General features: G+C 46.9%; 1 protein-coding gene across 2 annotated transcripts in view; it reads left to right on the plus strand.

Annotated features, from left to right (window-relative positions):
• Positions 1 to 27,083, plus strand: part of CYTH1 (cytohesin 1) — a 78,558-nt gene that overhangs the window by 22,040 nt on the left and 29,435 nt on the right. Inside the window, exon 1 of one of the 2 annotated variants that reach the window (XM_032617889.1) lies at positions 13,184 to 13,613. The exons of the other annotated variant lie outside the window; for it this stretch is intronic. Coding sequence (XP_032473780.1) covers positions 13,586 to 13,613 — 28 coding nt within the window. The 5' untranslated portion in view covers positions 13,184 to 13,585. Of the gene's footprint in view, positions 1 to 13,183; positions 13,614 to 27,083 lie in introns of those variants that run through there. 2 annotated transcript variants of the gene reach the window in all.

The following is a 27,083-nucleotide window of genomic DNA, read 5'->3' on the forward strand; positions in this document are numbered from 1 at the left end:
ATTATCTTATTTATTTATTTATTTATTTTGGCATGCGGGATCTTTAGTTGTAGCTTTCGCACCCTTAGTTGAGGCATGCATGCGGGATCTAGTTCCCTGATCAGGGATCGAAGCTGGGCCCCCTGCGTTGGCAGCATGGAGTCTTACCCACTGGACGACCAGGGAAGTCCCCAGAAAGATCATTTCTGGAAATATCAATTGAATTTATCTTAAATAGCTGGTACTTGTCATGTATTACTTTACTCCAGTTAAAGAATGAACTTGCCTGATAGCTTAGTCACCATTGTCCCCTACAAAACCATTAGGCTTGTTTGATCCGTGCACATTTTCCTTTCGACCCAGGACAGCGTTAAAACCATCCATTCATCATGCGGTGGGTGATGAGTATTACACTGAGCTGATGGAATACCTAACGTGATTGCTCCGTGATTACCTGAGAGGATAGAACGCTGTTTCAGCAGACACTTTTCATCTTTGAGAAGGGGAGTCTTAGTTCACAGAATCATAAAATGTTTAGAGGGGAAACTTAGCATGAATCTGAGTCAGCATCTTTCGTTTGTTTCCTGTATATGGCATGACAGTGAGAGGGTTGTGGGAGGAGGTTCTGGAACTGGAATTTGAATAGGTAGAATTCAGGTAGAAAAATAGAAAATATTTTAAAGTTTATTTTATCTCAGTGATACAATATATACACATAGTTTAAAAGATTGTACACCACATAAAAATTTACATGCATGCTTTTAAAAAATTAATTAATTAATTCTTGGCTGCGTTGGGTCTTTGTTGCTGGGTATGGGCTTTCTCTAGTTGCGGCGAGCCGGGGCTACTCTTTGTTGCCGTGTGCGGGCTTCTCATTGTGGTGGCTTCTCTGGTTGCGGAGCACGGGCTCTAGGCGCGCGGGCTTCAGTAGTTGTGGTGCGCGGTCTCAGTAGTTGTGGCGCATGGGCTTAGTTGCTCTGTGGCATGTGGGATCTTCCCAGACTAGGGCTTGAACCCGTGTCGCCTGCATTGGCAGATGGACTCTTAACCGCTGCACCACCAGGGAAGTCCCTCTGCAGACTTTCTGTTGACCACGACGCTGCTGAGCCACATGGTGTTCTGTAGTCATTCTGTCTTCCTGGTACAACTCTTTGTTTTCCCTGGAGCTATTAATTGCCTCAACTTTCCCTTTGCCTGGTTTTCTTTGAAATTATCAGTTGTTTTCTAAAATACTGCAGCTTTGTCCCAAGCTTATCTATGATGCTTTCTGTCTGCTTAAGCACATCAGTCAGTTGTGTCCCCCTGGACAGTGCACATCATTTTTCCGCTCAAGTCTAGATCAGTTGCTCGTAAGTCTGCTGTGCGGCCTTTGTTTCCATTTCCCCCCCGCCCCGCAGAGTCATTGGGGATTACCTGTCTGTTCGATCCCCTTTTCCTTGGTCTGTGTCTTTCCTGTTTTCAGTTTACCTTAAGTTTACAGAAGCATATTCTCTAGAAGTTTCCTAGGAAAGGGTATGTGGGAGGTCGGTGTTCTGAGTTTGCATGTTAGGTCTGTACTTAACACTTTTTGGATTTGGTATAAAATTCTTCCAGTAAAGTTTTCTTCTGATTTTAAAGGCTTTGTTTTTTTTTTTTTTTTTTTTTTGCTTGTCCATGCGATTTATCCATGTTGTTTCATGTAGTTATAGTTTGTTCACTTTTACAAATGTATGATATTTTATCTTTTTTTTTTTTTTTTTTTTTTTGTGGTATGCGGGCCTCTCACTGTTGTGGCCTCTCCTGTTGCGGAGCACAGGCTCCGGACGCACAGGCTCAGCGGCCATGGCTCACGGGCCCAGCTGCTCCACGGCATGTGGGATCTTCCCGGACCGGGGCACAAACCCGTGTCCCCTGCATCGGCAGGCGGACTCTCAACCACTACGCCACCAGGGAAGCCCGATATTTTATCTTTTGAGTATGCCACAATTAAAAAAAAAATCTGTTCCACTTTTAATGGACATTTAGGTGTTTTCCACTTTGGGGTTATTGCTACAAACGCTGCTGTGACCATTCACATTCATATTTCCTGGTATTCATGTGAAGGGTGTATCCCCAGCAGCATTTATAGGAAACTCAAGTCTGTTAATAGCTAACAGATGCTGTTAGCTATTAGTCTCTATTTATGCTTTATTTCATAAGCAGTTTGATAAAAAGACCAGAATTCAGCCTTTACGAAAAGTTTCTTACTGGTTTGTATTTGTATTTTATAAACTTATCTATAAAATACAGATATTTTATATCTGTATAAAGTGGAGAGGGGCTGTCTCCTAGGCAGTTTCAGAGTTAAGGGAACTCACTCTAGATGACTTCCTCACTAGGGGTATCTGGTCCCTGTGCCCGGAGTGTGCATCCCGTCAGGCTGGGGGAGCACATAGAGAGTAGATGGGGCCGAGGGCACCGCCCCGGGAGGGCCCCACTGGGCTTGGTGTTGGCAGCCGTGGTTGGCATGGCTCCTCCACTCTCCCGTGTCCTCAGCTTCCTTCATCGTGGAAGGGGATGGTGATGGTGGTGGTAGGGGTGCCGCCTGATCTCCTCCAGGGTTGCTTTGATGCTCAAGAAATCCTGTATTTCTGTAAAAATACCTCTGTGTCTCTTTGGAAACGGATACAACTTTTCACAGTTACCTGACTGATTATGGTGCAGTAGCACGTGTCCCTTCAGTTGGGGTGACAAGACCTCAGGCTGTCTAGCAGCTCCGTGAGCCTGGTTCTTGTTTGGAATTCCACATCTTTTTGTCTTTGAATCTGCATTTCCTAGGTCTCTTTTTCTTGCAAACTTCTCTCCAGGTAGGTTTCCTGGCTGCGAAGAGAATGTGCAGCCCGGCCAACACAAATGTCATTCTGTGACTTTGGGTATAATGCCCTTCCTCTCCCACGCAGTGCCTGCTCACCCCAAAGGTCATCTCTACTTCTTCCTTTAAGATTGTGGCCACAAAGCGGTACTTGAATCTCCCCGGATCTCCTCCTAAATACCAGATAATGCCACTGAGATTGTGGGTTTTCTCCAGTCTCTCTCCGTTACTGGACTGCTCACATCCCCATTGTCCCCGCCTCTCCCAGGGACTGATTTTTGGTGCTCTTCCTCCAAGAACTTGGAGCACCCGGCCCTGGCATCCTAGTGCCGAGCAGCGTGAGTGGTGGTTTAGGTGACCGGTCGCTACTGCTGCCACCACCCGGGGCCTCCGGAGGCCTGTGCTCTCTTCCCTCCGGACCCCAGCAGCGTGAGTGGTGGTTTAGGTGACCGCTACTGCTGCCACCACCCGCGGCCTCCAGAGGCCTGTGCTCTCTTCCCTCCGGACCCCAGCACCCAGCTAGTGTGGTGCTCAAACTGAACACACAGTAGAGCCCCAAGTCTTTTCTGAGTGAATGCAGAGTACTAAGCACTTAGAGTTTTCAAATAATGAATACTGCGCGTGTGAGCAGCAGCTAGAACATGGGGGGCAGGTATCCTAAGGGTATTGGGCTCTTTCAGGTTGAAAGTAAGAGACCCTCAGGTTACCAGGTGATGAGACTTTCTCCTAAATGGACACAGGAAGTGGGAGGTTCAGCCGCCACAGTCGCTCTGGGTCCCGGAGCTCAGGTCTGTTCATAGGGAAATGGCCTTGGGAATCCAATCTTGTAGAGGGTGCCTGTTTAATTTCATTAGTCCACGTGGTGTGGAACAGGAAGTAGGAGGTTCAGAGGAGAATATAAATGCATTTCACACACCACAGGATTTTGGACAAGAGAAGCCTGTGTATGGTGTTTTTGTTTTGGGTTGGGGGGAGTCACTGAGGTTCAGCTTTCACCTCTGTGATGCCTGTTCTGACCACCACATTTAATACTTTAATAACTGCTCCCACGCACGCACTCCTGATTCCTTCTTTTCCACATAGCACTTACCACTTTCTAGCGTGCTAGTTAATTTATTATTTATTGTGTATATTGTTTGTTGTCTGTGTCTGCCCATATAACATAAATTCCCATTGGCTATCACCCATTCCCGTAAATTAGTCACAGTGTATAGACAAAGGGCAAACCAATTTTCTTATAACAAAAAACCCTTCAGAAAATGAGAACTGCTGAATATCACCAGAGCATGGCTTGTATACTAGGTAGAACATGACTTTCTTCTTCTGTATACATTCAAAAGGTTAATTTATTTGCAAAAATGGCTAATTGTAAACCTTTTAACAGTCTTCTCATGTAGCCAGCAGAGGGCAGCACAGACTGAATTGACCACATCCAGGCATTTTGACTGTTTTAAACGGCGTTTAAAATTGCAGCAGCTGCTTACAGGCGTAGTTCGATGGTTATGAGCATCGAGTTGAGTATACTTCTTGCTCATTTGTGAGTCGTGCTGTTGCTCCTCTGTCCTTGTGGAGGAAGATGTTTCTGTTTATTGCGAATATGTCAAGTCCATGTTTTCTACAGCGTACACAACACGTTTCCAAGTGTGATCATGACGGCAGGTGTGAGTCCTTTGGGGCATCGTTCCATTGTCACCAGGAAGTGGGTAATCATTTATTTACCCGGGCTTCTTCTAGGGATGGTGCTGCCCTTACCCACTCTTGGAGGGCTGGGTCCAGGTGCAGATTCCTCCACACGAGGGTCCTCTCTGAGAATCTCGTGATGTGTCGACCCCCTTCTCAAGGAAAAAATGCACAGAAACTCAAAACCACATGTTTTTTCAGCGCTATGGCATTGATAGTGGATTTTCTTCACATAGAAAATAACACCAGATTTTGTGAAGAATTGCACCTTTCTCATTTTTTTCTTGCAAAAGGTAATGACTCTTTTTGGAAAAAATTGAAATTCAGATTGTATACATAAAATAAAGGCTAAAAGGGCATGGTTCGGGCTTTTTTAAAAAAAGTATCTAATTGAGTTTTACTTTTGATGATAAAACTGCCAAAAATTCTGCCTCACGAAGTACGTACTGGCAGATGTGATCAGGTGCAAGGTAAGTGCATGTCCAGGAATTTTTCATTTGAATTCTCTGCGACACATACAGTATTTCTTTTGTTCTCAAGTCTTTTTTGTGCAATACTGATTTGATGCTGTTTGTGTCTGTGAGGAAAAACAGTACAAATCCATGTTTTTCAGCTAATCCAGGAAGTAGAAGTAACCTTTAAAAGAGTTTTGTAGTATTTCCAGGTGACTGGATTTCTGTCTGTAGAAGGTTGAGGTCTTTGTCACTTTCCATCCCAACTTACAGGTGCACTTCTGGGGGTTTGAGGACACTTCCGTGATTGCATGCTCTAAGCCCCTCTCCTATTGGCAGCTTATCAGGAAAGATCTAAGCTGCAGAGAAGGAGGCCATCAGGAAGCAAAACAATTTATCTCCATATCTCAGAAAGACTTCAAGGCACCATGGGCCTCTGAGAATAGAGATACGGAGTGAGGCTAGAAACTGGAGGGTGGGTTGGAAGTCATGGCAGGCAGTTAAGACTTCTAGTTCTCTTCCATCTCCTGTAGCAAGGCGATTTCTCTTCCCCTTTGGTAAAACATGAAGATGAGCCTGTAAGGAAACTGAGTGAAAGTCTGTGTACTTACTTATGAGCTCCTTACCCTTTCTCCTCTACCTAGCTTCCCAGATGCTGCTGGCCAGGTTTATAGCCCAGGTAGGAGGTTGGAGATCACTTCTTTAGGTCATTGCCCAAGAAAAAAGAACCTACAGAGTCCTACATGTGGGGTATCCACATGTTATTGCTTTATTATTTTACAAAAACACCCACCACTCAATAGGTCACAGCTACTACACAGAGCTTTTAATCGGGTTGTCAGTGCTTCTCTCTTAAATGTAAAGAAACAGCCTCTGTTTACTAGACATTTGAGGAAAGTCCCCAAACATTAACAACAGAACAGAACAAAGCAAACAGAAGAAACAGGTCATGGAAGATATGGAAGAAAACCTTTTAAACTATATACTTGGGACTTCCCTGGTGGTGCAGTGGTTAAGAATCCACCTGCCAATGCAGGGGACACGGTTTCGAGCCCTGGTCCAGGAAGATCCCACATGCTGCAGAGCAACTAAGCCCGTGCGCCACAACTACTGAGCCTGCGCTCTAGAGCCTGAGAGCCACAACTACTGAGCCCACGTGCTGCAAATACTGAAGCCCACGCGCCTAGTGCCCGTGCTCCGCAACAAGAGAAGCCACTGCAACGAGAGGCCCGTGCACTGCAACGAAGAGTAGCCCCTGCTCGCCGCAACTAGAGAAAGCCCGTGTGCAGCAACGAAGACCCAACACAGCCAAAAATTAATTAATTAATTTTTAAAAAAAGGAATCGTGTTTAGAAAAAATGAAAGCATAAATATTAAATGATAATTCTGAGTTTTTTTAACACAAAAAAAGGATTATCTCACTAAAGGCAGAATATATCATACTTTCTTCTGTTTAAATTACAGAAGGAATACATTATTACTATGTTCTGGGGTGGGGGAAGTGCAGAACATATAAAATACAAAAATAAAAGTCTTTTTTTTTTTTTACTGCCTACATCACAAGGTTAAACAGTGTGTGTTTTTCTACAAGTTTTTTTTTTCCAATTAATATGTCTTAGAGATTTTCCTATGTCAGAGCACATAGATCTACCTCAATTTTTTTAAACTGGTACATTCCACAGCAAAATCTGTACTATACTTTCATTTTGTACTGATGAAACTTTGTTTCCAGTACTTTGCTGTCACAGGCTGTGTGCAATCAACATTCTTCTACTTCTATCTTTCTGTACCTGCAGAAGAGATTCAGAAACGCTGCAATACAGAGTCAACAGGTCTGGGCAGCTAACTTTTTATTTTGAAAATTTTAAGACCTGCAGAAAAATTGCAAAAACATGGAGTTGCCATATGCCCTCTACCCAACTTCCCCTAAGGTTACTATCTTACATTCCACAGTACAGTTATTAAAACCAGCGAATTAACACCAGTACATACTAATAAGCAATCTGGCAATCCTACTGGAACCTCACCAGTTTTCTCACTAAGGTCCTTTTCTTCTGGTCCAGGATCTAATTCAGAAGACCCTACTGCAATTAGTTCTGACCACGACAGTTCCCAGTCCTGTGTATCATGACCTTGACACTTCACAGAGGACTTCTCGGTTATTTTGTGGAATGTTCCCCAATATTGGATTTGCCTGCAGTTTTCTCCTGATTCAATTGAGGTTGTGCATTTTTGGCAAGAATGAGGTTGTGTTCTTAGTGCATTGTGTCAGGGTCCATGATGGTGATGAATCCTTTTACTAGTGATGGTTTTGTTTTTTTTTTTTTGCTGTACGCGGGCCTCTCACTGTTGTGGCCTCTCCCGTTGCGGAGCACAGGCTCCGGATGCGCACGCTCAGCAGCCATGGCTCACGGGCCCAGCCGCTCCGCGGCATGTGGGATCCTCCCAGACCGGGGCACGAACCCATGTCCCCTGCATCGGCAGGCAGACTCTCAACCACTGCGCCACCAGGGAAGCCCTTAGTGATGTTAACCTTGAACATCTAGTAAAGATGAGTCCACCAGGTCTCTGTAAGTTTCTGTGGCTGTCTGTCCTTTTGTGATTCCTAAGAATCTTGTTGAGAGATGCTCTGGGGTGATGCGGATATCTGTTCCTCGTCATCCATTCTCAGCCCCCAATTTTCGTGTCAATGGCTGGGTGCTTCCTCAAGTTGGCTCCTGTGTCTTTCAACCTGTCCCCATCATTCCTTGAGCACTTCCTCACTTCCTGCCATCACAAGATTTTCCAGGCTCATTTTGTATTTTTCCCTACCCAGCCCTGGAATCAACCATTTCCCCAAGGATCACAGGTTCCTTTTTAATGGGGAATGGTATTTAGAAACCAAGATCTGGGCATAGGGGCGTACTGTATAAACATTTTTAACTGGGACAGACATTACCAAACTGCCTTCTGAAACTTGGCACCAACTGCTCCCCACCACACACTATGAGAATGTCCCCTTCCCCACAACCTCACCGATGCTCTTCAACACTCTGGTAGTCTACTGGCTATTGTAATTTATTCTGCCCTGTTTATTAGGGTTATTGGCTGTCTGTCTTTCTTCTCTGAATTGTTCATATCCTTTGTCCTATTTTGCTACTGTTGTTTGTCTTTTTATTGGTTTGTAGGTACTCTTCATATATTTTGGATAGTAATCCTTTGCTTGTAAGTGTTGCAAATATTTTCTCCAACTATACTGCCAGTCTTACCTTTTTTATGAGAGCTTTTGTCATACAAAATGGAATATAAATAATATGTTTATATATTAAGTTTATTCATATGAAGTCAAGTTGGTCAATTGTTTTTTCTTTTATGACTTCTAGGTTTTTGTGACCTGCTTACGAAGTAATGTTCCTTTGCAATAAAATGAGAAAAAATTCACTTAAAAGTGTACATATGTGTACATATATAGGTATATATAATATATACTTTTTATATTTACATACTTATATTTGTCATTCTATACTTAAAGAAAACAAAAACCTCCAGATGGATTATAGGCCAAAGTGCATATACATATATAAGACACACTTTGACCTATGATCCATCTGGAGGTTTTTTGTTTGTTTTTTTAAGTATAGAATGGCAAAGGGGATCTAAATTTTTTCTGAATGGATAGTCAGTTGTCATCACCATTTATTGAAGAGCACATCCTTTCCCTGCTGGTCTAAAATACCACATGATCAGTACAAGGTAGTGACTAAAAGCGCAAGCCGAGGAGTCAGCTGCTTGGGTTATAGTCTGGCTCCACGGCTCACTAGCTATTGGCTTACTCTCTCCATGTCTTTTAGTTTTTTCGTCTAGGAAATGGAGAAATTTTTCCCACTTAGTAGGGTTATTGTAAAAGTGCTTAAAACAGTGCAGACACCTAGTAGACACAATACACGTTAGCTATTATTATAGACTAAATTTGCACGCACACATTGGTGTGTCTAGCCAATGCTGTCCAAAAAAACATAGTGTGGGCCAAATACGTAATTTAAAGTTTTCTAGTAGCCGCATTAAACAGCTAAAAGATAAATGGTAAAAATAACCTTAATAATATATTTTATTTAACCCAATATATCTAAAACATTATCATTTCAACATATAATCAATATAATAATTAAGATACTTTGCATTTTTTTGGTGCTAAGGTTTCAAACTCCAGGGTGTGTGTTACACTTAGAACATACTTGAAGAACTCAGTAGTGGTTACCACACGTGACAGTGCAGGGCTAGACTAGTTCATGACTTGGTTGTATATTCTTGGAAAAATATCACATGTGTACCTGCAAGAAAATTACTAAAAGAACTGAACAGCCACCCATAACTGAAAAAAATCTCTTGACAAACTAGAAAGAGAAGGGGTCTTTTTTTAACATGATAAAAGGTATTTGCAACTTATAGTAAATGTTATATTCTGTGAAGGAATGTAGAAAACTTTTCCTTTAAGATGGCGAAGAAATGAAGGGTGTCCACGCTCAGCAACTTCACTGGTGCTGTGCTGCAGGGTTTTCTAGCCCGATCTTTCTCAGCCACGGAGCCTCAGGAGAATTGGGCCCGAACGCTCTAGCCAGGGAAACGGGGCAAGAAAAAGGGCACAAGGATTATAAAGAGGAAAAAAAGGAAACGATTGTCTCACAGGTGGATCGACTGTCCACATAGAAAAGGTAAAAAAACCTAAAGATAAATTGTTAGAATCATTCACAGAGGTTGACAAGGCTGCTGTTTACAAAGTCAACATATAAAGCACAAATGCATTCCAATGTATTAGCAACCAACAGTAATTAAATACCTGGTGACAAATCTATCAACAATGTGCAAGAGTTTAATGGAAAAAAATTCTAAAATTTTATTGAAAGACTTGAAAGAGGACCTAAATCTATGGAGAGAGAAAGTGCACTCAGGACCCAGCACACTCAGATGTCAGTTTTCCCAGAGGACCTACAGATTCAATGTAGATTTGCCACTGAAAATCACAATCCCAGCAGGTTTTACTTGTCTGTTTTGGGGGTTTCTTCACCGCAATGAAGAGTAGCCCCGCTCACCACAACTAGAGAAAGCCCACATGCAGCAGCAAAGACCCAATGCAGCCAAAAATAAATAAGATAAAATAAATAAGTTTATATGTAAAAATAACTATATACTTAAGAGTCTCAGAAATTATATTACTGAAACAAGAACAGGATGCTATCAGAAAGGAATATTCAGAGATTAAGAGTGAGTTCTTGCAAATTAAAAATAGCAAAAATAGAACATTCAGTAGATAGCTTGGAAGATAAAGTAGAGAATCGTCTTAGTTCAGGCTGCTATAACAAAGTACCACAGGCTGGGTGGCTTAAACAACAAATGTTTATTTCTCACAGTTGTGGAGGCTGAAAGTCTAAGATCTCAGTGCTGGCCTGTTTAGGTTCTTAGTAAGGGCCCTCTTCCTGGTTTACAGAGGTCTGTCTTCTCGCTGTGTCCTCACATGGCAGAAAGAGAGAGCTAGTTAACTCTCTGGCCTCTTCTTATAAGGGCACTTATCCCATCAAGGTGGCTTCACCCTCATGACCTAATCACCTCCCAGAGGCTCCACCGCCAAACACCATCACATTAGGATTTCAACATATGAGTTGGGGTGGGTGGGACACAAACATTCGGGCCATTGCAACAGTATTTCCTAGAAAGCAGCTCAAAAAGGAGAGGAAAAGTAGGAGTGAAAAGATAAGAATAGTTAAAGGATTCACAATGGAGGTCCAGTGTCTAACTAATAGAAATTCCAAAAAACAAGAACTGGAAAAAAACAAAGGACAGGAATTTATTAAAGAGTATAAGACTTCAGACATAGGTTCTATCTGGTGGCTAACATAACGTATGAAATTTCACAATACTGAGTGTAGAAATAAGGTCCTAAAAGCTTCCTGAGAGGGGAAAAAGGTCTCATACAAAATATTGGGAATCAGAATGGTACCATCACTACCAGCAATACAGGAAGAGGAAACAGTGAGTGGATGCCTCCACTGTGCTGAGGAAACATGACTTCGCTTAGAATGCCACACCCAGCCAGACTGTCAGGTGTGAGAGAAGAGACATGCAAAATTCACAACAATGACGATGAAAACCCACCCCTCCACAGCCTCTCTCTGTTAGTTGTTAGAGAATGTGCTCCATCAAAATGAGCAAGTAATCCAAGAAAGAAAAAAACCGTGGAATCAGAGACTCAGGTCCAGTGGTGGGAAATGTCCGGGGGAGTGCTCAGGGTGGTGCCCCGAACGCGGGCCTCAAGAGCCACAAGACCAGGCTGAGTAGGAGCGTGGAGGTTTCTGGAGGCCATCTCAGAAAACAGACCGCTCCGTGCGTTTGACAGTCTTGACAGTTGCATAGCTTGGTAGAGAGTCTGGCACGAGCAAACAGAAACAAACAAAGGACACTTAGTCCATTCTGTGGTTATTTTAATCATAGTACATTATATAGCTGAGTTGTGAGCAGTATTTATGGAAATACTAAATACTGATTTAACCAGAAATGTTTGTGTAATTATACCGAGTGGGCGTGTGTATGTGTGTGTGCACGTGGGAGGGGGGTGGGGGTAAAAGGCGAGTCTTCATCTTCCATGGCGGGCAGTTGACGTCTAGAGGTGAAAACTCGAGAACAAGTAGTGTAACTAGTTATTTCAAAACAGGGAGGTGACGAGCAGAAGAAATAGTCGAGAGACCTACGTCTGTGAAGCATGATTCGGGGGGTGGGGAGTTGGGCAGGAAGCCGTGGTTTTCTGTTTTAAGCCTTAGGTACTATTTGCTTTTTATATGATGTGTGCATCTTTTGCTTAGAGAAACAAACCAGGCACGGTGGTGAGAGACGAGCCTGGAGAGGCACAGGGTCCCAGGAAGAGGGTCTTCAAACTGTGGTGATTACGGAGCTGAGACTTGGTAGGCAGATGTCAGGCCATTGAATTCTTCAGGGCCGGCTCCTGGGGCCTTTGGTTTGTGTTGTGCCCTCACAGCTCCACTCTCTGTGCTCTCCCTGGTCCTCTGGCCCTGTTGGATTGTGTAGGAGACTGGCGGGCCAGGGGACAGTGAAGGTCAAGGTGTCTTCTCCCCACCAGGTAGCTACGGTCGGCTGAACCCTCTACCTGCGGTCCTGCCAGCGGCCTCCCTACTCCGCTGCCCAGCAGGCCTGGCCTGGGTCAGGGCCGCCCCCTCTCACTGGCCCTGCTGCTGCGTCTCTCCCTGTGGTCTTCCTACACTCCACCCTCACTTTTATAGACAGTCCCTCTCTTCTCTCCAGACTCCCACTCTGAGTGCGCCTCTTTCTCCTTGGGATTGTGACTGACGTGGGTATTGCGCTGAGAAAAAGACTTTTCCCAGAACGTTACGTGAATATTCGTGGAAGCTTTCTTTCAGGTTACATCCTGATAAACCCATCATAAGTTGAAAATGTTGTAGGTCAAAAATGCATTTAATGCACCTAAACTGAACACCATAGCTTAGTGCAGCCTACGTTAAAGGTGCTCAGAACACACACAGTTTGTTTTGCCCCCCTGCAGTGGGGCAAAATCATCTAACACAGAGGCTATTTCGTAATAAAGTGTTGATTTTCTCGTATAATGGCTTGGATACTGTATTGACACTGAGAAACAGAGCAGTTGTCTGGGTCCAGGATGGTTGTAAGTGTATCGGTTGTTCACCCTTGCGATCGTGGGCTGACTGGGGGCTGTGCTCACTGCTGCTGCTGCCCAGCATCACAGGAGAGGATTGGACCGCATACCGCTAGCCCGGAAAAGAGCACCATTCAAAGTATGGTTTCTACTGAATGCGTGTTGCTTTCACACCATCATAAAGTTGAAAAATCATAAGTCAACCATTGTGGGACTTTCCTGGTTGTCCAGTGGCTAGGGCTCCGTGCTTCCACTGCAGGGGGCGTGGGTTTGATCCCTGGTCTGGGAACTAAGATCCTGCATGCTGCAAGGTGCGGCAAAAAAAAAAAAAAAAAAAAAAGTCAGCCATTGTAAGTCGGGAACTGTCTGTATACTTATCTCTTGAGGTAAGTATATCTCAAGGATAAATATGGGAATAATTCCCTTAGACTTTTTTTCTTTTGGCCTCTAAAATCTGCCTTCTACTTTTATCCTGTGACCTCACAACATACTGTAATGATTACGATCTCTCAGTCATGCTCTTGGGAAATGCGCTATTATCTCATTGTGAGACAACCAGGGGTTTTTAAGTGATTCCATTCTAAGAAGGTACTTGGGAAGTGAAGAGAGAAACGCCAGCTCTGTCTGCTGCTTTGCGTGAATCTGAGACCAGAAGTGCCACTGTTACTCGTTGGACTCCAGCCTCAGACTGCTTCCAGGGAGGAGGTGGTTAACCTCTAGGAAGCTACTTGAGCTTGACTTCAGGAACTGGGTGGTGGCCGCGAACTAGGAGTGACGCTTCTGTGGCTGGAGGCTGATTGGTCCAGGAGTGCGGCCAACGAGTTCCCTGTCGGTCCAGGAAGCAGCTCTGAGCTGTCCCGGTGGCTGGACAGCTCACAGGTATTCCTGCCCCACCCTGCCCTGCCTCCCAGGGAGTCTTTGCTCTGAGTTCTCCTTTGAAGAACAAAACCCGGCAACCTTCAGGGTCCTACTGTGACAGAAAAGATGGTCCTTAAAACCAAAGAAGACGATGGTGAGTCCCAGTCCTGGCTTGGGTATATAGGGTGGGGTTTAAGTAGCTCTTTTGATTGACATGTGAAATTCTGTGACGACGGTTTTACTGCCTCTTAAGGAGTAGCAACTGAGAGGCTCTTGCCTCTGTGTGTGTGTGTGTGTGTGTGAGAGAGAGAGAGAGAGAGAGAGAGCGTGCAAGCCAGAGAGATTCTGTGTTTTTAAACTGAAGATGTCCCCCAGCCCCCACCCCCACTCTTTACTTTTCATTGAAGATCCCCCTGGGAGCGTCTTGGTGGCATGTGCCCTCCTACTTGGTGATGGTGTCTGATTTCCTGAATCTGAGCAGCAGTCTTAGAAGCTCTGCAAGTTGCGTGTACACCCAGAGTGAGTGTGACACTAAAAAGGAAAGATGTTAGAGACCAGGTTGAAAGTATCGGTGAGGTACAAGATGAATAATAACCATTTTTATTAAATAAAAATGTAACAAAGAGAATATCCATAGTTATTTGATCTTCCTCTTTTGGTATTAAGTAAAGACTGTTTGAAGCCTCGTCAGGTCTGGGGAACTTCCTTCATCTTCTCCACACCCACACTGTAAACAGTGAAGCTATGAGTAAAGGGGTGACAAATTTTGTGGATTATAAATCCCAAAAGCTTTTGCAGAAGAACTGGCTTAAAGCATCCTAGGTCAGGGCTCTCAAACGTTCTGAGGTTAAGTTGTGTGTGTGTATGTGTGTATGTTTTCTTGTGATGCTTTCATCAGATGGCCATGTTTGTTTTTTTTTTTTTGCGGTACGCGGGCCTCTCACTGCTGTGGCCTCTCCCGTTGCGGAGCACAGGCTCCGGATGTGCAGGCTCAGCAGCCATGGCTCACAGGCACAGCCGCTCCGCGGCATGTGGGCTCTTCCCGGACTGGGGCATGAACCCATGTCCCCTGCGTCGGCAGGCGGACTGTCAACCACTGCGCCACCAGGGAAGCCCTGGGGAATTCATTTGTTCTCAACTCCTGGCTCGGAGGCTTGACTGCTCTGAAGCCGCTTGGTCCCTGGTGTCCTCTGTGGCAGCATGTGCTACCACCACAGGCTCGCACACCTACCCCTCTGGCCTCTCCCTTCTGTGCAGGGCATGGGCTGGAGCTCTTTAGATCCCAGCTCCGAGCACAGGCTGGGCATATGCAGATACACAGTAAACGCTGAGCTGAGGTGGCTTTTATTATTCCCGTGAGAGAAAATAAAGAGCTGAGTGCTCAGCCAGTGAGTCTGAATTGGGCTTGGTCTGTTTGTGGATTATTTATACTCACTGAGTCTTACCTCTAAACTGGAGGTAATAGTGCATAGTTCATTGTCAGGAAATGCACAGAGTTCATAGTCAGACTTTGCTGTCAAGTTCAAATAAAAATGGAAATGAAAAAAGATTTTAAGCCATGGATACTATGTGAGTATAGGATAGTGTTATTTATAGGAAAATATGCTGAATAGAATGGAGTTAAATAGAGTGCCTCTCCCTTAGGACATTGGATTTTCAGGTTGCGTCTAGAATACTCTCTCTGATGGTAACTTACCCCTCATCCCGTCCTCTGAATGTGTTCCTTGTCATTGTGCCAGCCTTCTGTTGGGCAGTTGCTGAGGTCGAGGCGAGTATTAAACAGAAAAGCAGAGGTGCTGTAAGTGAACATCTGTAGATACTCCTCACTCCCTTCCTTAGGGGTTGAGTTTGTATTTTGCGAAGTCAAAAATGGTTACATCTTTATTTTTAAGGTAGAGCGCTTGGCACTGTACAAAGCACACATCTCAGCAGACCTGCATCACCATCTGCTGGGACCAGTTTTGAAGGGGACTCGCTCTGGTCCGGATTTCATAGGTTCTAGCCTGGATTTCATAGGCTGTCTGTGGACCGCACCAGCGTGTGTGCCTGCAGCGTTGAACAGAGGGTCAGGAGTGCCCTTTTTTCTTGATGAAAGACATGAACAGAAACGGGGCTCGGGTTCTGCTCTGAAAAGAGCAGAGCTTTATCCATCGTCTGAGGCTTTCTGCAGCTTCCCAAGTTCTCTTTGGTACGGAACATAAATGCATAGGGCTGGCTGCCAGTGGTCAGGACCCAGCGTCCAGGAGGCAGGTGGAGTGTGGAGGGCAGCAGGTGGAGTTGTCTGAGGAGCCAGCATTGTGGAAAGGAGAGGCAGGGAGTGTGGGTCTTGGCAGGACACAGGTCTGGGGCCTTAGGAGCCCCCAGCCTGCCAATGGGCAGTGGAGACGAGGACAAGGCAGGTGCGGTAGATCTGGACAGGAGGCGTCAGGACCTTGTGGTGTAGCCCTTCCTGTGGCTCTGGAAGATTCGCTGAATATGTTTGTGGTGGGGGGCTGGCAGCATAGGACCTACATAGAGTTTGCTGATGGTTACGTTAAACATGGAGGGATAGACGTCCTGGAAGTTTTTTATAATACCCATTTCTCACTTTTCCCTTGCATTTTGACAGGCTTCCAAAGGCACCTTTACTGAATTTACATTGTTCTTGTCTCTGCTCCTCTTTCTGTTTGTTGCAGCCCAGCTGAGATTTCCTTTTTAGAAAAAGACTCTTGTAACTGCTGCTGTCTTCTCCTGTTACCTTGTGAAGAGCTTCCACTCATGGGGATTCAGATGGGCTCATTTTGCAGCTGGGACAGTCACTAGATGCAGAGGGGCCTCAGGCTTGTGGGTCCGCGGCTCCTGGCGGGGGACATGGAACTCCGCCGGGGCTGGCGTTGGGCAGCACTGCTGAGATGTGCTGCTCTTGGGACCCACGTGTCCTCTTCCTGAGCCCGTGCTGGGTGTGACATACCAGTGAAAACGGGGACAGAAGTCAGTCCTGCTGCCCTCAGCTCTGCTCATGGTCAGGACTTGCCCCGCCACTCCTTCCCTTCTTATGAAGATAATTTCTTGACTTTTGTATGTTCTTCCTTCCTTACCCTATGGAGAAATCATGAAAGCTTGACTTCTGACCTAGAAAAATGCAATACATTTCTTTTCTAAGTCAGTGGCTGTTTCTGCATCTCCTCTCTTTCTGGCATCTTAAGTCTCTTCTGTTAAGCATTCAGGATTCTGATTCATAGAAATACGTTGGAATCCCACGTAGACAGCGTGGCGTGATGGTATAGTTGCCTAAGGGATTTCACACGCATTATAACAGGCCTCAAGTATGTTCCTTCCACTAAAGGAATAATTAGTCATTAATCTGAGCAAATGTTTTGGGGTAAGTGGCTGGTGACATTTCCATATTTTCTCTGAATAGAAATTTCAGCATACAATTTTGCCTCACTTGTGGATCCAGATACACAGAAAGGTATAAAATGCGGCGTCGCTGCCTCTGCTTGCTCCCTGTCCACACTCCTCGTCTCTGAACAGGGTCCCTGTTGACAGTTTCAAGAGCGTCCTTCTCAGATCTTGCGTTTGCCAGCATCGCTGCCACGCGCATGGTGCCCTGTTCCTTCCCGTGGCACAGTGTCTGGGAGATCTCTCTGTGCTGGCATCTACCAATCAGCTTGTTCTTTTTCATGACCAAATCGTGTGTAAGTAGTTTTCATTTTTGCACTTTTGGGAGTACGTCCATTGGATAAGTTCTTAAATGGAATTGCTGAATTGAAAAGTACTGCAGCAGAAAGGTTGCGCCGTTTACACTCCCCCAGCAGAGCCTGGGCCGCCTGTGTACTCCCGCGCCCTTGGCGGACACTCTCATTTCTGCCAGACTCACCTGAAGCGGTGTGGTATTCATGCTTTAACTGGAGAGTTTAAGCGTCCTTCATGTCTGGCCATTGTGCTTGTCTTTCTGGGTCTGCTTTTTATGTCTTTCGCTGATTGTGTCCACCTTTGTCTCACTGCTGTCCTTGTGAAAAGAAGTTAATCATCTGTTATATATTTTGCACATTGGTTGTCCTGGTTGTTTACCTTTTAGCTCATAGAACTTTATTTTCCATTCTGAAGCTTTACATTTTATTGTAGCAAACTGAACAGACTCTCTGAGATTATAACCATATTAATCCATGCTTTATTCTAGAATTTCTGTGGTTTCTTTTCTTACATTAGAATTTTGACTCAGCTAGAACTTACTCTGATATAAATGAGTAGACATGCAGCTTACTGTGCCCTCAGATGGGCAGCTGGCTAATTGCCCCCCCATTGACTGAATAATCCTATTTTTCTTTATATTTTTGTATCTTTTAAAAATATTTTCTGTATGAGATTTTATGACTTGAAGTGCCACCTGTGTGTTTCAGTATCTCTTGAGTTTCTTTTCTGCTGTTTTCCTTCTCCAGTGCTGAAATTTCAAATTTTTGATGTCTCAACGCTTTAATCTCTGGTAGAGGCTCACCTCACATTACCCTTCTTCCTCTTCATCGTTTTCTAGGCTATTCATACGTACATTTTCCATATGAACTTTAATATCGTTTTATCTGTTGTGCTCCTGCGAAACTCTTGTTGGTAAGGTAAACAGTAGTTTTAGAAACAGATGCGCATACTGAGGGCAGCTTTTCCCCGCAGAGGTCTTTCTGCCCGTGCTCAGATCTTCCTTGTTTTCTTAGTGACTTGCTCCTGGCACAGTAAGCGCGCTGGCTTGCGGGGCATTTGCTGGTTGCCCTCTCACGGGTCAGCTCGCCTCCTTGAGCTGGTGGCTGTGAGGCACAGTGCCGCCCTGGGTCTCTGCGGACAAAGCATTGCCCACCGCCTGCCTCAGCCTCCTCGTGGCCCCATAGTCCTCCCCTTCTTCCTCCCTACAGTCTCCTCCTGTCTCTGCTGCGCCCTCTGCAAAGGCCAGGAGGGAGAGGATGGCCGAGAGCAGCCCCGGCAGGGATGAATCCCCTGCGCTGGTGCCGGGAGCAGGCCCCATCAGGGAGGCTGGCCCTTGCCTGCCCCAGCTCTGCTGCCTGTGAGCGGACCCAGGGCCACTGGGACCCAGAGAGCTGGCGCCTGGGTCGGTGCCTCCAGCTCCTCTCAGGCTTCTCTCGGACCTCAGGGGCACTTCTCTGGACTTCGGGCAGCTCTGAGAAGGGTTGATGTCTGGCACCAGGAGCTGGCTTCTTCTCCTTTGAGGCTAGAGTTAGGAACTGCTACCCTCTAGGTTGCTTCAGGCCTTTCTCAGAGAGGGGACAGAAGCCAGTCTCGGCTTCTTTGAAGAAGCATTTATGCTCCTAGTTTTTACTAAAGAGCAATTCAGCATTTTAAAGCGTAAGGGGGGCTTCCCTGGTGGCGCAGTGGTTGAGAGTCCGCCTGCCGATGCAGGGGACACGGGTTCGTGCCCCAGTCCGGGAATATCCCACATGCTACGGAGTGGCTAGGCCCGTGAGCCATGGCCGCTGAGCCTGCACGTCTGGAGCCTGTGCTCCGCAGCGGGAGGGGCCACAACAGTGAGAGGCCTGCGTACTGAAAAAAAAAAAAAAAAAAAGCTTAAGGAATAGGGTAGAATGGTTGAAATTCCATGCCTGAGTTTTGTGTGACACAGAAGCAGAGGAGGTGGGGATGCTGAGATGTGGAGGGCTCCACGCCTGGTATGGGCTGGTGCAGGGCCTTTGCCCAGGTGACGTGGGGCTTGGGGAGGCCGAGTGCGTAGGGTTAGCAAGTTTGTGATGTTGCTGAATTGAAAGACGCTGATTTACTGCCTCTCAGGAGCTGTCTGTGGAATAAGCGAGTGCTGCAGACCACCCTGCGCGCGTGGCGGAGGGCCTGTTTCAAGGCAGCCCTGGGGAGACGGCGCGTGGTGTGGGGAGTGGGTGTCGCACAGGGTGGCTGTGCAAGCTCTGAGCTAGCAGGGGGGCAGAAGACACTTAGTCACTCTGTTCCCACTTTTGAGCCCAAGTTTCCCTGCCTTGGACAAACGCCCTGTGTTCCTGTCACTTCTCCCTGGCCACCACGGAAAAGCTGCCCGTCCGTCTCTCCGGGTGCCCCCATGCCCCTTCCCACTCTGTCTCTACCTTGCCTCCCGCCTGACAACAGGACAGTCAGATGTCCTTGTGCCAGACTCAAAGGTCACGGTCTGACTTGTGCAGCTTTTCTAGGCATTTCCAGTTTGTCCTCTGTCCCCAGCCTCGAGGGCCCTCTCACCGATGGCCCCGCCTCAGCTCTCTTGGGGTCTCCTGGGACAACCTGGCTGCGGGCTTGGCTGTCTCTGACCCCGTGACGCCTGTCTCCAGCATTCATTTGGCGCTTACTTGCTGCTTGATTCTTTTTTCTTTAAAAGGACCAGTAACACGTAAGCTCTTTGGGGGCCTGAACCATGTCTTACCATCTTTGTATCTTCTACGGTAACTAATAGGGTAGTTACTAATAGGCTACCTGGTTTATGGGTGGTAACCATTTTTTCCCCAAAGATTGTTAGATTACAAATCTGAGAAAGTAATTTTTTAAAGCTTTTATTTTCTCTGTTGGTAGATTTCCTGAGATTACTAGCCGGTGAACAGTCTTTTTCTCTGATCATCGCTGTGATTTCATAAACTTGATTGTGGGCCCGTTTATTGAGATCTGTGTTCAGAGAAGAGGCGGGCCACACTGCAGACTTCCTGTCGGTAGCTTTTCACTCTCATTCTTGTCTCCTTGCTTCCTTGGATCATACTGTTTGTGCCAAGAACTGACCGTGGTGCAGGCTTTGCTGCCAGCCAGTCTGGCCTGGCTTCACGCTGAGGACTTCGCTGGTTTACACGCTACAAGGCAAGCCCAGTGGTGGATCCTCTGTTGCTGAGTTGTAGCTGGTGAGTTAAGGGTGAGCCACAGTGAGCCTGTGCCTTATGACCCAGTCGTGCACAGAAAGTGACAGGTCAGGACCTGCCTGCTGGGACCTTTAAATCCCTGGAGTGTGTCTGTGCGTATTTTGACGTTAGCTCGGAAAGGGGGACATAGCCCTTAGGAATGTGCAGAGTGCTGTGAGAATATTTATGGTATTTTACTGGAAGGTAAGAGCTTAACTTCATGGACAGATAACCCCCTGGGAACAGGACAGTGTCCAACCAGGTGGTAAACTGCATGATACAAACATTGTTCAAAGGAAACGGTATGAAGAAGGCCTTTAAGTGAGGGTTAATTTGTGTGAACTGAGGGAGTTCTCCCCGTTAAGAGGTGGCTCTTGATGGCTGGCCAGGATGAGCCTCTAAACAATGAGAAGGAAACGGAAGCAGGTTGGGAACGAGGTGCTCTGGTGGACCAGGGAGGATGGACTCTCCCTGGGGCCGGGTGAGGGATGGGCAGCTCACCAGACTGAGTGTCAGATAGGGACTCTCAGTCCATGTGTTTGTTGAAAACGTGCCTCCTTTTGCAGCTTAAAGCAAAGATTTCATAAATAATTTTAGGGTTTATTTCTCGTAGATTTGGTATGATTCTTTTAGATGAGAACTGCCATTTCGACACAAAAATAAAATTGTTCACATTGTGGCTGTTTCTTTAAAGACAGGCTAGGCTGCAAAGCCCAAGTGTTTGGTTAAGTCTGGTGACCCTCTTGGTGATGAGGAAACCTCAGAGTATGGATCCCACGTTAGTGTAGTGGGGAAGGATGCCTCCTGTCAGCAGTTTCCTAAGGGCAGAGGACTGGAAGGCAGGGGAGGGTGTGGGATTTTTTTTTCCTCCTGTTGTTGTGTGCCTGGACCAGTGGTTCTTAAGCAGAACACTTTTGCCCTGCAGGGGATTTGGCAACGTCTGGAGACGTTTGGGGTTGTCCTATCTGGGGGATAGGGTGGGGTGTTACTGGCATCCAGTGGGTGGAGGCCAGGGTGCAGTTAAATGTGCTCTAAGGCACCAGGATGCCCTCGACACAGAATGATCCCCGAAATGTCAATAGTGCCGAGATCGGAGAAACTCCTCTAGTGTGGTGGTTTATTTTCTCTTCTTTCTCCTTGTTTATTTGGCACTTGTTTTAAAATCCTTATGTCTCTTCCCTTATTAGTCAGAGGCAGTGCTTCCCAGAGGGGTCTGCAGACAAGGCTTCCAGTCACCCTGTGTTCTGGCTTAACACGGGGGCCTGAGCCTCTGGAACCCGAGTCTCAGCCTGGGGTCCCAGATCTGTGTGTCTGATGGTGCCCTTGGTGATCCTTGCACCTCTGGAGCTTGAGAGCCACTCCTCTCAGGCTGTAGCGACGTTTCTTGTCACCAGCCATCTTACAGTATCATCCCTGGACCCACCTGCCTCACTCACCCTAACCAGAATATACTGGAAAGCTATGTTGCAGCCTCTGGTGTGGAAACACCTATGGCCTGTGTGTGGAGAGAGCGGCTAGCACATGGCCTGAGTGGGAGGCAGGTCCCTTTTAGTAAAAAGGCTGGAGCGTGCCACGTGGAGACAGGGGGCCTAGGGCCTCAGAGGACAGGAAGGGGGGGATTGTGTTGGAGCAGCGTGGTCAGCATCCCTGCCTCCTGACACAGTGCTGGGCAGAAGGAGGTGGCCTTGCGCTGAGGGCGACAGAACAGCCTGCCCTCTGGATCCTGCCCTCCTGTTTATCCACTCAGGAAGGGAGAGGGTACCTTAAGTAAGGGTTAACATCCTCCCTGGGAAGCCACCATCAGCTTTTTGCTTCCAAGGGGGAGAAAAAAGCCGCTGCAGCCTGTGAGCAAAGGCTCTTGGCGCGTCCCCCCTCCGAGGCCGCGAGTGGGGGCGTGGTGGGCGGGGCACTGTCATCGCATTCATGGAAATAAGCCTGGAGGACGGAGCACACGCTCCAAGTGTCAGCCCGGCGACGTCTCCGTCCACGCCTGCCTTCCCCACCAGCATCGGTTCCCTCTCCACCCGGGTTTCCGCTCAGCTTTTGTGTTCGCGGCTGCCGCCTCTGCCCTGGCTGTGCGGACGCACGTTCTGTGCGGGCTCCATCGCTGCCTCCGCCCGGCGCTGTGGGGCAGCGGGGGGCCTGGGACTGGGGGGTCGCGGTGCTGGGCCACCATGGCCTCTGAAGCTGAGAGCTGCCAGCTGCCTGGGCTTTGACGTCGCCGCCCTGGGGCTGCCGGGATCCTGGGGCTGCCGGAGAGGGGACTCGCCCTGGGTAAGAGGCCGGGTGGGTGGCGCGTGTGAGCCCATCGTGTGCAGCTTCCTGTAGAGAGCGGATCCCTCTGTTGTTATTACGCGCCGCCGCCGCTGCCGGCCTCTCCCACCAGGAGCGGGCAGCAGCGTGATGTGTGCAGCGGCTGCTTCTCTGCGTGTCTGTCTTGTGGTTTCGCATTCTGCTCTCTCCTCCTAGGGTTTTTCCAGTAGCTTCTTCAAATAGAGGTTTAAACCTTCAGTGTGGTTTCTTCTAGGCCTGAGATTGAGGAGCAAGCTAATAACTGATTTCTGTGGTCCTGCTCTGGTGAGGTTAGAAATAGGCCGGCAGAAAGCAGAGGAGCAAATCCGGCGAGATCTCCCTCTCAACCCACCCTAGGAGTTTTTATTTTACTCATTAAGAACTTTGGAACCTTCCCCGGGTATGGTAGCCCTCTTTCCAAAAATGCACATAGAAGAGGAGCTGCAGTCCCACGTTTATTTTGGTGCCAGGGGTCTGTTCCAGCTGTCAGCCAAGGGGGGGGGGCAGTGTTTCAGTCTGCAGAAGTGTTCAGGGTTTTACAAAGGGCCAGCGTACACTAGGTTTTAGGAAGGCGGGTAAAGTGAGAGCGAACTGACTTCTTTAGTTCTTCACACCCTCACCAAGCCTCTCTTTTGGAGGGAAGGGATGTGGTGGCACAGCTGTGCAGTGCCAGAGATGGCAGCTGGTGTGGGGAGGGAGGAGAGGGGCGCCGATGCTCGGTTCGGCTGCTAGGATGGGAGCTCCGAGGCTCTCCCTGAGAGCACGAGGGCTCTGCGATGTCTCAAGCAGCCAGAGGTAGAACATGGCTCTCCTTGCTGAGCTGGCTCCAGCTCTGCTTGCAGTCTCTGTGACCCTTTCAAAAACAGCCTTGGAGACAGAGATTGCAAGTATGAGTGCTAGAGAGAAACTGCTGCAGAAGTCCAGCTGGATCACATAGTACCACTGCTAGGTTTTAGAAAAGCTTGAGGTTCTTAAAATGATTATTTTCTAGTATTCAGCTTTTCTTGAAAGCAGATGTTAACTTTATTTTTCTAAACCAAACTTTTAGGATAAAATTTTATGACTTTGTTTCTTTTACTACCTTGAAATTCGACTTCATTTTCCCTTTGGTTAGCTGGTTGAATCATAAGGTTATGCAAACTGGTCTTTGAGTTCTAGGATTTATTAGATAAAATGTGTTGATTCCCTTCTCTATGTAAGGTAAGATGATAAAATACCCTGCTTTCATGAGACAGTTTATGGAGCTGTTTATTATACACCCTCTCATTGGGAAGGACAGGGATGCTGACATGCCCATTCCTGCTTAAGGAAACCAGGGCAGGGAGAGGTGGTGGTTTTCTCCAGGTCACAGAGCAACTAGGCAGTGAAGCCCCACACAGGTGTCCCTCCCCCCAACCCCCAATCCCTGGGCAGTGTCTCATCTCAGTTAAGGGGGCCTGAGTTGTGAGGTTAGGGGTTAGATGAGACGTCTCAAAGACTGAGATAGAAACAAAGTTTTCCTTAAAGATGCAGACTACGGTAATAAAATCTTTAATATACTTACTTCTAGGTGGGAGACTGGGTGGTCTTTGTGTGAAAAGAATTTAAACTAGAAGAGTAAATATTCACCTTGGCAATTTGCTAGAAGGCACCTCTCACCTCCTGTGTTGAATGTCAGTTATGCTAGCCACGTGCCAATTTAATTCTTTCTTTTAGAATCACTTAGGCTGTAAATCGGTGGTAAGACACTTCTCTTCCAGTGCTTTACACAAAAGTCAAATCATAGCTTCTTGGGAAAGGGACTAAGGTAAGCAGAAATTGGGAAGTCAGGATATTGCTATTAAAATTTTGTTTCATTTGTGTTTTTTTGTTTGTTTTTAATTACAGTAAAATATATATAACATAAAATTTACCATTTTAAGTGAATGGTTCAATAGCATTAAGTTCATTTACCTTGTTGACAACCATCACCGCTATCCCTCTCAGAATTTTTGCAAAACTGAAACTCTGTCCCCGTTAAACACTGACTCCCCATTCTCCCCTCCCCCAGCCCCAGACACCCACCATTCCACTTTCTGTCCCTGTAAATTTGGCTTCTCTAGGGACCTCATGTAAGTGGAATCGTACAGTATTGGTCCTTTTGTGGCTGGCTTATTTCACTTAGCATAATGTCTTCCGGGTTCCTTCATGCTCTAGCACGTGTCAGAATTTCCTTCCTTTTCGAGGCAGAATAATATGGTATTAAATTATACAGAGGGTTGCTGTAGTTTTGACTTAGTTGAAGGGAAAAGGAATTGTTTCCCAAAGTCGGGAGACTTTCTGTAAAGGTGTGAGGTGGTCAAGTCAGCAGACTGTTGGCCGTATATGTGTCTACAAGTTTCAGATTTTGGTCGCATCCCTTTGCTACATCCTCTTGTGCCCTCTGGTCTTGACAGCTACCCTGAGGTCTGTCTCTAAGTGTGAGGCTGTCAGCGAAGCCCCTTAGTCATTGTAGCTTTCTGTTTCACTCATCTCTATGTTGCCTTAACTTAAGGACCCTGTGAATTTTGGTTGTTTTCTTATCCCCATCATGAAGATCTGACCTCATGTATTTCTTTTTTTTTTTTTTTTTTTTTGGCGATACGCGGGCCTCTCACTGTTGTGGCCTCTCCCGTTGCGGAGCGCAGGCTCAGCAGCCATGGCTCACGGGCCCAGCCGCTCCGCGGCATGTGGGATCTTCCTGGACCGGGGCACGAACCCGTGTCCCCTGCATCGGCAGGCGAACGCTCAACCACTGCGCCACCAGGGAAGCCCTGACCTCTAACGTCAGCATAGAATTGAGAGTTTTGTGAAAGTCTGCTGACTGTTTGTATGTCACCAAAGCCTGAGTTCTTTCTAGTCTTTTGGGTTTTTTCACACTGGAAGGCACTGGGATCTCTTGGGAGACCGAGGTGACTTACCCCAGGGTGGAGCAGAGTGAGTGATCTGACCGGAGGATCTGCACAGGCTGATTCCGAAAGTGCCTGGTGGTTTGACCAGCGCTCACCACACCGTGAGTTCTGTACGCAGGCCCTTTGATCTTTGTCTTTGGAGGCACACCGCCTTCACTCCGCGGGCAGCTTCCCAGATTTGCGCTCTTGAACCCAAAAGCTGTTTGTAAAAAGCTCATGTTCCCTCTGGAGCCGGTAACAGTTTCTGGAGAGGGTACAGGAAGGCCCAGTGCTTTACTTTACCTTTCTTTCTTTTTTAAGAACATTTATTTTATTGAAATATAGTTGATTTACAATGTTGTGTTAATTTCTGCTGTACAGTATAGTGATTCAGTTATACGTGTGTGTGTGTGTGTGTGTGTGTGTGTGTGTGTGTGTGTGTGTGTATATTCTTTTTCCTATTCTTTTCCGTTATGGTTTATCACAGGATATTGAATATAGTTCCCTGTGCTCTACAGTAGGACCGTGTTGTTTCTCCATTCTGTGTCTAATAGTTTACATCTGCTAATCCTCATGCTTTACGTTACCAGGCTGCTGTGGCTCCAGGTGGGCAGGTGGTTTCTGAGTCTGTGTGTGTTTTCAGTTTCATGAAACTCCAGCCTGGAAAGGGTCTGGCCTTGCTTAGCAGGGCACCCTGGCCGGCGCAGGCTCCGGAGGCCTGGAAGTGCTTTTTCTGCACACCAACGCCCTCCTGGGCTTCATGGAGACCAGACCTGTTTGTCTGCTTTCTCCACACGTGGGGAAAAGGGAGGGCCTTATGGACTCTTGGCCTCACCTTTTTAAATGTTTCCCTGCTGTGCTGGTTTAAATTTAGACCCTTCTTATCCACCGAAAGGCAAGGGCTATATATAAGAAGGATGATGGTTGATGATTATGGTGGAAAAAATAAGGCAAATGATGTATTTTAAAGCTAGGCAGAGGGACCTGGTACAGCTGGAGGACCTCAGGGAGCTGTGTCTGGGCCCTAAAGTGCACCTCCAACACTTTGATATATGTCACCCCTGGGGACGAAGGACAGACAACGCGGTCCCTTTTGGCTGGCAGCCGCCTGTATTCCTGTTGAGCAGAAACTGCTGTCAGAAGATCTGCCTTTTCAGTTGGACTTCGTGGCAGGTCTCTGGGCACCTGCCCGTGACTGTGACCGCCGGAGAGGGAGAAGCTGGACCTAGTGATGCCGCATGTGCATATCTACCCTCCCCCAGCCTGGAAGGAGGGCACTGTCCCTTTAAGAGAGCCTCCTTTGTATGCGCTGGATGGAGCACATTGCTGCTCTGGGTTTCTGCCGGTTAAATCCGCAGAGCAACATTTAAATAAAGAAATAAATAGAAGGTCCCCTTGTGTGGCTTTTCTATTCACAGCCGAGCACAATGGTCCCTTGTTGTTGTAGGCTCTTTAATCCCCTTCATTAAATTGGAGCCCTGCAAGGGAATGGTGAGGGGCTGCTACTGGACTGGTCCCCGTGCTGGAAGCAGGACACCTTGTATTGAAATTAACCTTTGCAGGCATGAATTCCCAAGGCCTCCAGGCCCTCTGCCCCGT

Source organism: Phocoena sinus, chromosome 20 (genome assembly GCF_008692025.1).
Source record: "Phocoena sinus isolate mPhoSin1 chromosome 20, mPhoSin1.pri, whole genome shotgun sequence".
In the NCBI taxonomy this organism is placed as follows: Eukaryota; Metazoa; Chordata; class Mammalia; order Artiodactyla; family Phocoenidae; genus Phocoena; species Phocoena sinus.